Source organism: Sinocyclocheilus rhinocerous, unplaced genomic scaffold (assembly GCF_001515625.1).
Source record: "Sinocyclocheilus rhinocerous isolate Xijiao unplaced genomic scaffold, SAMN03320098_v1.1 scaffold2219, whole genome shotgun sequence".
NCBI classification, from domain to species: domain Eukaryota; kingdom Metazoa; phylum Chordata; class Actinopteri; order Cypriniformes; family Cyprinidae; genus Sinocyclocheilus; species Sinocyclocheilus rhinocerous.
Window position 1 is genome coordinate 135816 of NW_015644357.1, and position 14527 is coordinate 150342.

Genomic DNA, 14527 nt, shown 5'->3' on the forward strand with positions numbered 1-14527 from the left:
GTAGCCTACTAGCTTACATTTGATTTACCGGTTTAAAATTCTACAAAAGACACATTTAATGTCCAAAAACAATTTTTTTTTAGCAAAATGTATATTTTACTCAGAATTATTGCGCTCCTATTTGATTGCGCTCAGTCTGCATGCGCGCAGCAGCGCTCGTTCACTCGCGTCAGCCTCGCCCACTCCTGACAGCAAAATGGATATGTTTGCATGACTTTCTAACATTTACAGATGAAGAATATACCTGTGACATGTCAGTTATGCACTGAGGGAAACACAACGTCTCAAATGCATTAAACAGCACAGATATATTCGCTGTTTGCGATGGTGGATCTATTTGATCCATGATCGACATTAAGGTCTGCTTAAGAATAAGCGTGCACAAATTAGTGAGATTGTGTGAATTTAATTTGTCGTTAATGGAACCGCTTTAGCCCCGATTGATTTGTTAGGTTATTTCAAGTCAGCTTTTGGACTTTAATCCCAGTTTTTCCTCGGGTCTCCGTGGTGTTGCGATGCGTCATATTCACGCAGCAGCAGTGATGAGAGAACGCGCTTGAGTAACAGTTTAGAGAGGAGAAATCAATGTACATATAAAATATCGGTCACAGATTATTGGTCACTTTCTAAATAATAAAAGTATAGCGCATCCACTAGTAATTATATATAAATGAATCTCGGTTTTTACCGATGCAAATATGTTACTTAGAAACGATGCATCGCGATATAAATGACAACTTGTAGCCGATGCACACTTTTTAAAGCGATGCATCGCATCGTTAACTTTTTATGCCGATGCACCGAGCGAATCGGGGAATCTTCCCATCCCTAAAAAATAGTGATATTGTTGTCTTGTTAGCTGCTTAACAACAGGATTCAGATTTGCCTCATATTTGAAGTTTGCATAATTGATTCTGTTACTTTCCTGTTTAATGCTGTGAAGATGCTTTGAAACAATCTCAACTATATAAAGCACTATAAAAATAAAGAAAACTTGACTTGTGAAATAATATACCGTGATATTTTAAAATAAAGTCCAAAAGTTTGTGAGTTACTCGAATTTGAAATCGTTTTATTTCATGTTGTTCAAAAAATTTGGTATATTTACTTTCTTTCTCTTGTGTTCTTCAATATGTGGGAAAGACCAAATGACAACTGAGATTTCGTATTAATAAATACAGAAGTGCTATAAATAGAGCTGATAGTAAATCACCAGTTTGCCCAACATTAACATTAAATCATCCAGTTAATCAGAATCAGAATCAGAAAGAGCTTTATTGCCAAGTATGTTTGCACATACAAGGAATTTGTTATAGTGTCACAAGCTTCCAGTACACGGAGACAACAACAACACACAGATAATAAAAATGAGATGTGAATAAAATTCACATGCATAAATTTCAGCAGTTCTTGTGGCAGGTTGAATTTCCTCAGCTGGCGAAGGAAGTACAACCTCTGCTGGGCCTTTTTAACAGTTAATGAATTGTTTTTTGTTTTTTTTGTGTGGAATATATGTGTTTCCAATATGTTGTTACACCAGTATGGAAGAGAAATTTTTAAAAAACTGAAAGTAAATGGATTTTTCGACTTGATACTGTACAGTCAGATGGTTTGAATAAAGATATTAATTTGTCTAGTTTTCTGTAATGTGAGTCTAGTTGTATTTTTAAAAATTCATAAATTAATTAATTTATAAATTCATTAATTCATTCATTCTCTTTCTCTTTCTCTGAGTATTTGTCAACTGCCAATTGAGTAGCTGGTCTATAAATGATTGATTGAATTGAAATGTAATTGTATATAAAGATTAAATGTTTCAAACTAATGTGAACACTGTGGAAGGTCCTGGGTGACTGAAACTTTTGTTGTGGATTTTAAATGCACTGGGCACTTTTATGCTTTTATGCTTGTAACAGTAAAAGAAGATTGCAAGTATCTCAGCGTGTAATCCTATTTTTATATACACAGTGAATGAAGTTTTAATATTGAGTTTTTTTACTAGGGAATTTAGGAATTTATTTATTTGTAATCGTAAAAATGTATAAATATAAAATAAATACATAAAACATTATTATATTTATGTTTATAAGATATCTTTTATAAAATAAATATTTAATATGCATATGTGTGATTGATTAAAAGAATCTGTTAAGAGTCATTAATCTGTGAATCGGACAACACTGGTCATGCTGTATGTGTTTTTTATTTTATTTTAATTTTTTTCAGTTCAGACTCCTTAAAAAAAGAGACATCTGCAATCAAAAAATGGAAAGTTGTCAGATTTAGTGAAGTAGTTACGGTTTTGTTGGACAGATGTTTAGTGATCCTCAACTGTCTCTGTGTTTTCCCCTCAGTCAAACATCTGCCTCTGTCGCCGCTGGATCCTCAGTCATCTGTGCTGATCGGAGCGGCCGCTGAGCATCAGGATTTGGAGCTGCGGAGAGAGATTAGCCCGCCGCCCAGGGTTCCAAACCATAGCAGTCATCATAGCAACAGTCGCCAAGGCAACCAGTTACACACCCATTCCACAGAAGAGGGTACAGGTGATAGCGAGGCTAAAAAAGGGGCAGCCTCGGGCAACAGCTCGGACTGTGTGCCTCAGCCTGTGGTGAACAAATGTGAGGTTAGTATGCTAAATCAAGACTTTACACTGAACAGATTCACCATTATCAAGACGCTAAAGCCGGGCTCACGCTGTGCGATTTTGGCCACGATTTGGTCGTCTGAGACAAATTTTGAAAATCCTAAAAAATTCTTATAATCCTAGGCTAAAATCTGTAGTCTTTGATCACTGGTTTGACATGTTCACCGACAGCCGATTAATGACTGTTGCAATCAAATTTGACCTCAGATGAAATTCTGGCAGTGTCAGAAGATTTGGCGCACAGTCCTGCATTGTGACTTCTCCTACGACGAACATCAAACTGTCTTCGTTTTTCAAGACAAGCCATGATCAGAATTAATGCTAGAGATTTCTTCTATCTGCATAAACTCCAGCGCTCCGCCTCTGCTCACGGAAATCATACGATATGTTGCCTTTGCTATATAAACACCGGTTGTGTCGCTGTTTTCATGTGGGTGTGTAGAGCTGCTTACACTATTCTTCTTAAATACGCCGGTATTGCCACCATTCATGTACTTTTCATGATAGCCAACATTTTAGCCTGGTGTGTAGTGCAGCTCACAGTCACTGAACATTATAGGTTGATAATGTAAAACTACAGACAAGTTTTCTTGCACGCACCCGTTTTTAATGCGTCTTGACTGTCGTACAGTCTGACATTAATGACAACTGAGATCCCACAGTGTGACATGATCATGATGTTCGTACAGTCTGACAAGTAACAATCGTAAAGGACTATTAAAAATTACACAGTGTGCGCCCGGCTTAACCCTGACTCATCCTCAGATTCCTCAAATCATATGTTTTGTTGTGGAGAGATGTGCTGAGACTTAACTAAGTGATTAGACAACACCCTAGATACCACCCAGAACATTCTTTGACTGCATAACACCATAGCAACAATTGAGAAGACCCTAAAAACTGTATAGCAATCTAGAATTATGGCATTTTTTTATATTTTCAGAAAACATAGTTTCTGTTCATTGGTATTTCCCTACTTTGTGAATTTAACTATGATATGATTTGATAAAATTGTAGAGTTAGAAATTGTGAACTGAAATGTATGTATTGCATACAGAGTCGGCGCCAGCCCATACAAACTGGGGGGCATTTGCGTTTCTAGAGGGGGCCTTGGTAGAAATCGACAAGGTGAGGGGGCAAAGGGACCGAAGTGGCCGGGCCAGGCCCCCTTGGGCCCGCTCATGGCGGCGACACTGATTGCATCAATAGACCAGTTTGCAAACAGTGATGACGTTTTTTGTGGGCGGAGCCTATCTGGTGGCAGAAAATGCCAGTTGTCATGTAGAATTCTATGGAAGCCATGGAATAAAAGAATTTTAAAAAAGGTACATTTGAGTTTATATTTAAAAATTCTGACTTTATTCTCGCAATTCCAATATTTCTGATAAGAAAAATCAACTTGTCATTCTCTCTCTTCCCCTCGGCTCACAGTCATGAGTTTATTATATTCCACACTTCTGGCTTTTTTTCCTCAGAATTGACAAACTCGCTATTGTTGAGTTAAGTCGAGTTGTGAAGTCCGAACTAGGAGATATACACTTTCATTTGCGTGAAAAAAAAGTCAGAATTGTAATGTAAAATTTTATAGGTTTAAATAGTATTTAATGCTTAAGTAGGGCTAATACAATGTCCCCTATAAACTGCATATGTGAATATTATGTTGACCTATTGTTTAAATCAAAATTATGCTTTAAAAGTAGAGTAATCAGAGCAGGTTTCATCCATAGTCTGTCCGTTTAAACGTCTGCGTTTAGCTTCAAATCGCGTCTTTGATGACAGTATTCTATAAAAATTATTTGCATTCCAATTCTGACATCCAAAGGCACAACAATACATTTTTTTTTCTCTTATTCCATGGATTTTACCTGTTTCCCTCCACCTGTTACCAGTGTTTTTCTGCCACCACAGTGCGCGCACAGCTGCAAGTGACGTAACTGTGACGTCTACTCCAAATTGGTCTATGCTGCTTCAAACTGTTCTAAATACTACGTGTCTTTCTCATCACAGACCATTCATATTGCCATTGTGTGTGCGGGGTACAATGCGAGCAGAGATGTTGTCACACTGGTCAAGTCAGTTCTGTTTCACAGGTAAATTTAGAGTCTGTGTCTGTCCACATTCATAGGATATTCACTGCTCTCTACATTGAGCAGTATTTTTTTGTTTGTTTTATTTGACTAAACTTAAAACATAATACAAACAAACCCATAAAGACTAATTCATACACATTTCAAAAACTGTCGAGGATAATATACACAAAAAGCCATAAGCTTATTTCCATTGTGGTCCTCGGTATTTTAAAAATGGACAAACAAATCATAAATGGAGTGCAATCAACATCAAGTTCAGAAACTCACAGAACAACTCCTATACATTAATGATAAAAAAGCCATTTTTTTAAAGGGATAGTTCACCTAAAAATGAAAATTCTGTCATTAATTACTCACCCTCATGTCGTTTCAAACCCGTAAGACCTTTGTTCATCTTCGGAAAACAAATTAAGATATTTTTGATGAAATCCGAGAGCTTCCTGATCCTCCATAAACAGCACTGAAACGTTCAAGGCCCAGAAACGTAGTAAGAACATTGTTAAAATGGTCCATGTGACATCAGTGGTTCAACCGTAATTTTAGCTACGAGAATACGTTTTGTGTGCAAAGAAAACAAAAATAACGACTTTATTCAACGATTTCTTCTCTCCTGGTACTGTCCTCCACCATTATCGAGAGTACCACGACGCATCCCGGGAGATAAAAATCATTGTCGTTATTTTTGTTTTCTTTGCACACAAAAAGTATTCTCGTAGCTTCATAAAATTACGGTTGTACCACTGACGTCACATGGACTATTTTAACAACGTTCTTACTACGTTTCTGGGCCTTGAACGTTTCAGTTCCGTTGCTGTTTACGGAGGGACAAAAAGCTCTTGGATTTCATTAAAAATATCTTAATTTTTGTTCCGAATATGAACAAAGGTCTTATGGGTTTGGAACGACATGAGGGTGAGTAATTAATAGCAGAATTTTTATTTTTGGGTGAACTATCCCTTTAACTTCTATTCTAAAAATACAATCAGCTTGTATCTGCTTAATACAACCAGGTAATTCATTCCTAACAACAGAGCTAGTACATAAAAAAAGAATTCCCAAGATTTCCTATTACATTCTTAAATCTTCAAGGATAAATATCATTACTACTCGCTCTTGTAATCAACTAGGATGCTACATTATAAAGTTGCTGTTTATTTAGACAACAATGTAGCTCAGTAAGTTTTTTAACAGAGCTCGAGTGTCCAAGTACTTTGCAAGTCTTATTGACCAGACTGAAATTACCATTCTTTCGTTCTGCAATACAATGTAAAAGTAGTAAAGCTAGAATCAGGTCTCATCATCAGCTTGACTGATAATGCTCTCTGCTTATACACTCTCCTGTAATGTAGTGTATGGAATGGCTTTCACTGTTTTATCACACAGTCAAATAACTTTATTACGCTGTTATGGCTTTATTGTGCCAGTATTACACTCATCTTAGTTTTTAAGGATAAAAGCAATGACATTGATATCTTTTATTCCTTATGCTTTTTCAAACTAATGACCTTCTTGGCATTGAAGGTGAATTTCAGAATATCCTGGCTTTTTGTATATAAAAAAAAAGTAATGAAAAGTGAGTAAATTATATCAGAATTTTCATTTTTGGGTGAACTAGTGAATATTAAATGACAGGAAATGTTTGTTCTCTCTGTGTGTCAGACGTAACCCACTCCACTTCCATTTCATCACGGACTCCATCGCTCGAAAGATCCTGGCCGATCTCTTCCACACATGGATGGTGCCGGCCGTTCACGTCAACTTTTATGACGCTGATGAGCTGAAGGTTTGTGCGGCTACTGCTTTGCTCAGTAGAGCTCACTTTTTCAGCAGAATTGATGATGAAAGATTTTCAAAAGATTCTTAAAGATTCTGATTCCTTAACCAAACCAACCAGCTCTGAAATTAATCACATCACTGAGTTAAAGCAGTGTTTATGAATGAATAACTTCTTATTCCTTGAATCATTGCATATTATATAGTCATAACAATCTCTGTTTACACTAGTTGCCGAGTTGGTCATTTCATACTTACTCATTTGTTTTTATTGAAAGGTAATGTACCAAAAAACATGTCATTTTTGTCAGACTCTGCTGTCTATAAAGCTTATTTTGTTGGAATGTACTACTTCTTTAAATGCCACTAAGCAACGTTTTTTTTTAGCTCTCTAGTAAATGTTTCACCAGGCATAACCTTTTTTTTTTTAAATCAAATATTGAAGTGAAAAATCTGTTGTTTTTCATTACTACTACTACTTTTTTTTTGTTTTGTTTTTTTGTTTTTTTGAAATACATAGGTAGTGGTGTATAAAGTACCTGAAAGCCATACTCAAGTAAAAGTACAGATATCTTACCAGAAAATGACTTCGGTAGAAGTTGAAGTCACCGTTTGTAAGTCACTTATTGCTTTACTGAACTTATATAAAATGATTATTATTCATGCTGATATCTGCAGAAAAACGGCCTACTCTTTGTGTGATATAGATTAAGTTAACTATATTAAATTATGTAAATATAAAAAGCAATACAGAATAATTTTTGCCGTCTACAATTTTGAATGCCCTGAATTATTATTTAATTAATTATTAATTATACATTACCTAAATAATTAGGTAATGTAGTGGAGTAAAAGTAAAAGTTGGCTGAAATATAAAAACTCAAGTAAAGTACAGATACTCCCAAAATATACTTAAGTACTGTAACAAAGTATTATTACTTCGTTACATTACACCACTGTACATAGGTCTTCCCATAAAAATAGCCATAGATGCTGGTATGACAATAAAAATAAACAAACATAACAAGCATAAAACTATGAAACTATTGACTTCTAGACATTTGAAGTTGAAATTGAAATTTGTGTACAAATATAAAGTACTTTGAAAGTTTAAAGAGCCTGATTTGATTAAATTATCCACTGTGCTTCATGGGAATTCCATTTCTGTTTTCCAGGGTAATTTCTTTAATTGATAGATCACTCTGCAGGATTATGGTGGTTCTTCGCTGAGGATTCAGCAATTATTATTATTATTATTTTTATTTTTTTTGTCCTAAGTTTATACTTTTTTTCATACAAAGAACGGTTTGCCTACCCCTACTTTCAATATTACCAATATCACAAATCATAAATTCAAAACGGTTAATAATTGCTAATCGTACAAGGGAATAATAAGCTCAGATTAATTTAACAAAGATCAGTGATAGCAATTGCTATTTCTAACAGAAATCTAATCTTTTTAACTTTTCCGGTGTTCTTTAATGTGCTTATTTATGCTTCAATAATCAGAATGCAAATGTCCGACATGTAAAAATACTGTAACACTTAATTGTATGTACCACACACAGGAGAAACTATAAACCTGTTAAACATGGACAAGCCATGTTGTCCATGTTTAACATGCTCTGCTGCTTTCATTGCATATTTTCCTGAGAGAGACCAGCTCTGGCATGAGAACCATTTTGGTTAGTCCGGGTGGGAACATGCAAGACTTTTCAAAAATAATTTCAGACTTTTAAAAAATAATAAAATTTTTACTTCCAGAACCTGTAGGGCTGTGATGTTACATACATTGGTGTTCCTTTATGATTATTTGTTTCCTGCTTTTTTCTTTATTGCTGTCTTGAAGTTTTCATTAGATTTTTTTAATATTTGCTCTTTTTGTGCTTGTCAGTCTGAGGTGTCTTGGATCCCTAACAAGCATTATTCTGGCATCTACGGCCTGATGAAGCTGGTGCTGACCAAGACGCTGCCCTCTGATCTACAGAAGGTCATTGTCCTGGATACTGACATCACCTTTGCCACGGACATCGCTGAGCTGTGGGTCGTCTTCCACAAGTTCAAGGGTATTTTTGAATTAACATTCACTTGAAATGATTAAGTGTATTTGTCATTTATACTTCACTAATGTTTTGAATTAAATAATGCAAGAACTTTCAGAAGATTCCCATTAAAAACTGTGTGCATCCCACAGAAATACTTGCCATAACAAGACGTTTTGTCAGATGTTACAATCATTAATGTTCAATGAGGCACGTGTTTGCAGCTCAGATCAATAATGTCACAGATCATTCCACCAGACACTGACTGCAGCAACCACAGTCAAAGACGTCAATGATTTCAGTAATGAATCAGTCTTTGTGACTAACTACATTTGATCTCATGCCTGAAGCTTTATCAACAGAGCAATGGCCAGTGATTTGCATATACACACATCACCAACCAGATACGGGTGGGCGACCTGTACCAGCCTTTGACATGAAATCCTGTTGCTTAGAAACAACAACACACTCTAGTCTTGTTGAATACATTTGATTATTGTGTCTTGTAGGACAGATGCTAGGAAAGCTAGAGATGTCCTTGTCTTATTGACCATTTGTGCTGTTCTTCATGTCATGTGGTGCGACTCCCCAAACTACTTTTTACCTTTTTCAGATGTATACACTCACATGTATTCAAGGTAGAGCTGCACGATTAATCATTTAAAGATTGCAGTCTCGATTCAAACACCCATGCGATCCCATTTTTAAATGACAACGATTTGAAAGTAACTGGCGCTTCAAATAATTTTGTTGATTGAATCATTTCGCCAATAGTTGGCGAAAAATGAGTGTTAAAAAATGAATCATTCATTTAAGAGATTCGTTCAAAAACGCTGATTCATCCAGTAATGAAACAAATGAAGTATTTATTCATTGATTCAAGTCATTGAATCATTCATTCAAACCACTTTTTCATAATTTTAATATAAAAAAATTGGTGTATTAAATATATTTTAAATACATAGCCTATATATTAAAATGTTTAATAATTCATTCAAATTAATTAAACACTTTTAAGTAGTCTGCAGCAATATTTACATTATACACTATACATTATTTTGTTTAGTTCAGAATCGTGATCTCTATTTGAGACAAAAAAAATCGTGATTCTCAATTTATCCAGAATCATGCAGCTCTAATTCAATGTGTAAGCAAACTTACTTTTTTACTTGACTTGACCAGTATCAAGAAAGTGGTGTTGAAAATATCATTGAAGTTTTCCAAAACCATATGAATCCATCATGAATACAAAAGAGTACATTCATTTTAAATTAAATGATTTCCTTTCCAAAATGCATGTGAAAGCTTTAAATGAACTACACAGATTTTTGTCCATAGTTCACCATAGCTTAGATGCTACCAATCATTAAATACAGATGCATTAATATCACTGTGGGGGTGTTTGTGCATTTCAGGTCAGCAGGTTCTTGGTTTGGTGGAGAATCAGAGTGATTGGTACCTGGGGAACCTGTGGAAGAACCATCGGCCATGGCCAGCACTGGGCAGAGGCTTTAACACCGGTACGCCAGCCAGGTTTCTAATTATCTGACTTTCCTGAAGGGGAAGACCAGTTTTAGGACATATACTAAAATTCCTAAAGAGTTTAATCATGTTTTTGTGATTTTGAACTGGACACTATGTTATAAGTGTGAATTAGTGTTATGGGCAACAAATGATGTTGTGTGTGTGTGTTGAAGGTGTGATTCTGCTGTTGTTGGATCGTTTGAGGAAGCTAAAGTGGGAGCAGATGTGGCGGCTGACGGCAGAGAGAGAGCTCATGAGCATGCTGTCTACATCACTCGCTGATCAGGTAAACACATGAGCTCTGTTTTAATCTGCCCTGCTGTCTACTTAGATATTAACAATTTAAAGGGTTAGTTCACCCAAAAATGAAAATTCTGTCATTAATTACTCACCCTCATGTCGTTATAACCCATAAGACCTTCGTTCATCTTCGAAACACAAATTAAGATATTTTTGATGAAATCTGAGAGCTCTCTGACCCTCCATAGACAGCAAGGATACTACCACGATCAAGGCACAGAAACGTAGCAAGGACATTGTTAAAATAGTGCATGTGACATCAGGGGTTCAACCGTAATTTTACGAAGCTACGAGAATACTTTTTGTGTGCAAAGAAAACAATAATAATATAATTTATTCAACAATTCTTCTCCCTGAGTTACCGTCTTTGATTATGTTCTGGGGTACTCTCCGAAATGGCGGAAGACGGTAACTCGGGGAGAAGAATTGTTGATAAATAAGATAAGTAAATAAGATAAATTAAGATTTGTGGGTAAATAATCAGGACCATTTTATCAAGGTGATTTAGAAAATTAAGAAAATTTTTGCTAAAAGGTCTAATAAACTAGCAGCCGTAGAGTCATTTAGAATAACTTTATGCCTGCAGGACATCTTCAACGCTGTGATCAAGCAGAACCCGTTCCTGGTGCACCAGCTGCCCTGCTTTTGGAATGTGCAGCTGTCGGATCACACCCGCTCCGAAAAGTGCTACAAAGATGTGTCCGACCTCAAGGTGACATCACTGTGGAGCTGACACAAACAACAATTTGACAAACAACAATTTTATGATTAGCTGTCAGGACAAACACCTCGTATATACATGTGTGCTTAATGTAGAAATGTTTCTTCTACAAAAAGAAACACAAGCAGTTCAGTTTGAGACAGAGGTCAAGCATGGTCTACATTTGTGAACTCCTGCATCTGATTGTGCAGGTGATTCACTGGAACTCTCCGAAGAAACTGCGTGTAAAGAACAAACACGTGGAGTTCTTCAGGAATCTCTATCTGACATTTCTGGAGTATGATGGGAATCTGCTGAGGAGAGAGCTCTTTGGCTGTCCCAGCGAAACAGACCGCAACTCAGAGAATGTGAGTTTCACCGCACTGTGCTTCATGTTGCCAACTGCTACTTTTATTGTTGCAGAGGTCTGCAATGATTCCTTTGTTCAGGCAGCATGATGGAATAACACTTGTTTTCTTAATATCCTTGCAGCTCCAAAAGACCCTGTCTGAGCTGGATGAAGATGACCCATGTTATGAGTTTCGTCGGGAGCGCTTCACAGTCCACCGCACACATGTCTATTTCCTGCACTATGAGTACGAACCAGCCTTAGATAACACTGACGTGACACTGGTGGCCCAGCTGTCTATGGACAGGTAAGAAAACATACTTGCATTTACTTTCTATAAAGACACCAATAGCGCACAAATCACCTCACCAACAGATATTTAATACATGATGCTAAAAGGAGGCTTAGAGGATATTTGGGTTAATTTATACAAGTTAAGGTCAATCGACAACATTTGTGGCATAATGTTGATTAACAAAAAGTAATTTCAGTTTGTCCCATGTTTAAAGGTCCCATATTGTCAAAACTGAAATTTCCTGACCTTTTTCATGATAACTGAGGTCTAGGTGCTATGTAACTACCATATAAGTTTCAAAACAGTCAATCCACAGTCAAATGCACACAGGCTGGTTAAAATCATGATTTTACAGTGGATTTAGGGTTTTTGTTATCATGGCAACAATAGTTGTAAAAACTACTGATTATAATGACTTATACTGTCTTTTTATGCGTTGCGTTGCATTTCTAGTTGTGTGCTCTTTTGGAAGGCCAAACAAAGTATTTTCACTTTCAAAACGTAACACACAGCATCTCCACGACATGGCGGCGGCGGCGGCAACAATACTACAGCGAGAATCAAAGTTACGCCTTCTATCTTTGCGTGAACATTTGGGCGGTGTTATGCAGATCTTCCCACTTTAAAGGTCCCATATTGTCAAAACTGAAATTTCCTGACCTTTTTCATGATAACTGAGGTCTAGGTGCTATGTAACTACCATATAAGTTTCAAAACAGTCAATCCACAGTCAAATGCACACAGGCTGGTTAAAATCATGATTTTACAGTGGATTTAGGGTTTTTGTTATCATGGCAACAATAGTTGTAAAAACTACTGATTATAATGACTTATACTGTCTTTTTATGCGTTGCGTTGCATTTCTAGTTGTGTGCTCTTTTGGAAGGCCAAACAAAGTATTTTCACTTTCAAAACGTAACACACAGCATCTCCACGACATGGCGGCGGCGGCAACAATACTACAGCGAGAATCAAAGTTACGCCTTCTATCTTTGCGTGAACATTTGGGCGGTGTTATGCAGATCTTCCCACACAGTGACGTAGACATGTGGGGGCGTGTTTAAATGAGGCATTTTAGGAGGGCGTGGACGAGTCTTAACTTTTATAAAGAATATCTCTTTGGGTTTGAGACTTTAGGCTTTGCAACTTTAGGGATCTTATCTATTCACAAACAGCTTGTAACACTCCACAGAGAAAGGAAAACTTGAAATCGCATCATATGACCCCTTTAACATATGGGCTGTTTATTAGTACTTATAAAGCACATATTCTGCATGACCATATTCTATATCCTTAATTCTACCCAACACCTGAACTTAACAACTACCTAACTAACTATTAATAAGCAGCGGATTAGGTGTTTATTGAGGCAAAAGTCATAGTTAATGGTTTGTTAATAGACATGCACTTTTACAAGTTGTTTGAACTGAAATTTGTGTTGGCAGTATATGTACACAACCACACTATAATGATAAAGATCCACCCAGTGTTTTTTTTTTGTCGTGACGTCACACAGACCCAGTGTGAAATTTTCTTGTGCACATGTGAAAGACGAAAGATTTTTTTTAAATCTCATTAAATAATTTCCCCTTTCTCATATCAAGACATTCTCAGATTCTTGAGACGTCACACAGACCCAGGCCCTCCCACGATTGTTGATTGTTGACACTAGTGTTTTACCTTAGACCCACCCTGAGGGAGCTGCCATCAGGCCGCCATTGTTTTGACGCCGGAGCAGGAGTAGACAAGAATGACTCCTTAAGTGATTGAGGTGTTTTGATGTTGGATGTAATAATGAACATAGCAGTCGTCATTTACTCCTGACATCTGAGCCGCTGAAGATGCAGTGGCTTACCTTTGTTTTTGAAGGGAATGCTACCTAAGGGATCTACCTAAATGCATTTATGTTTGCGCGAATCATTTGTGATCCAGCCTCACCTACAGAAGAAGTGAGTATAAGGTTCTTTTTCATAAATCTTTGCAAATCACCAATCCTAATAATGTGCTAGTTAGCAAGTTCCGCGGCTAAAGTAAACAGTCTCATGAGAACGGCTGGTCACTCCATGGAAGAGAGGGGCGGGGTCAGCAGAGCTCATTAGCATTTAAAGGAACATGCACTAAAACGGGTTACTGAAAACAGAGCTGATTTTGACAGGGTAAAAAGGGTGTTGTTTTACACTACCATTGAGAAATTTTAACCAAACTAGGTTACAGACTAGGTTGACCCCTTTAACACTTACAAACCAATATATTAAGCGAGTGTGTTTAGTGAGAAAATATTAATAAATAAATAAACTGCTATGCACGCTGGCCTATTGACACTTCTCCATATGTTTTCTTTGATCAGACAGCTATCAGATCGCGAAAAGACCAGGCATAAACGCCCTCAGAAACAGATTTGAGATGGATTGTAATCTGGTCACATAAACCACTTCAGGAGGTTTTTTGAGATGCATTCCTGACACAACTGGACACGTGTAAAGTGTGTGAGAGTGTGTTATACCGGCTCCCCGCTACCGCAACACGCATCTCCACAGATAATGATGCAAATGAAAATCACTGTTCAGCATCACATCTTCAATCTGGGGAATCTTTGCATGTTCAATCCATAGTTATCTTAATTAAAAGCGGTGAACGCTGTTTGCGCTCTTTCAGCTTGAAATCAGCTGACAATAATAAAATGCAGTGATATGTTGCTTTCGGTGACATAAATTTAAAAAAATGTGCATATAGTGCGGGAACTGGAAGGAGATATTTTAAAGAATGTTGGTAACCAAACATGTTTTTTTTTTTTTTTTTTCATACTATGG

At 36.7% G+C, this 14527-nt stretch overlaps 1 protein-coding gene across 2 annotated transcripts in view; it reads left to right on the forward strand.

Moving 5' to 3' along the window:
• The window catches only part of LOC107758207 (glycosyltransferase-like protein LARGE1), a 36631-nt gene that overhangs the window by 11418 nt on the left and 10686 nt on the right, over positions 1-14527 (forward strand). For both annotated transcript variants that reach the window (XM_016575889.1, XM_016575890.1), the window contains 9 exons: positions 2355-2623; positions 4652-4734; positions 6394-6517; positions 8402-8573; positions 9965-10069; positions 10247-10359; positions 10960-11085; positions 11286-11441; positions 11566-11729. In XM_016575889.1, the coding sequence (XP_016431375.1) occupies positions 2355-2623; positions 4652-4734; positions 6394-6517; positions 8402-8573; positions 9965-10069; positions 10247-10359; positions 10960-11085; positions 11286-11441; positions 11566-11729 (1312 nt within the window). The remainder of the gene's footprint in view (positions 1-2354; positions 2624-4651; positions 4735-6393; positions 6518-8401; positions 8574-9964; positions 10070-10246; positions 10360-10959; positions 11086-11285; positions 11442-11565; positions 11730-14527) is intronic.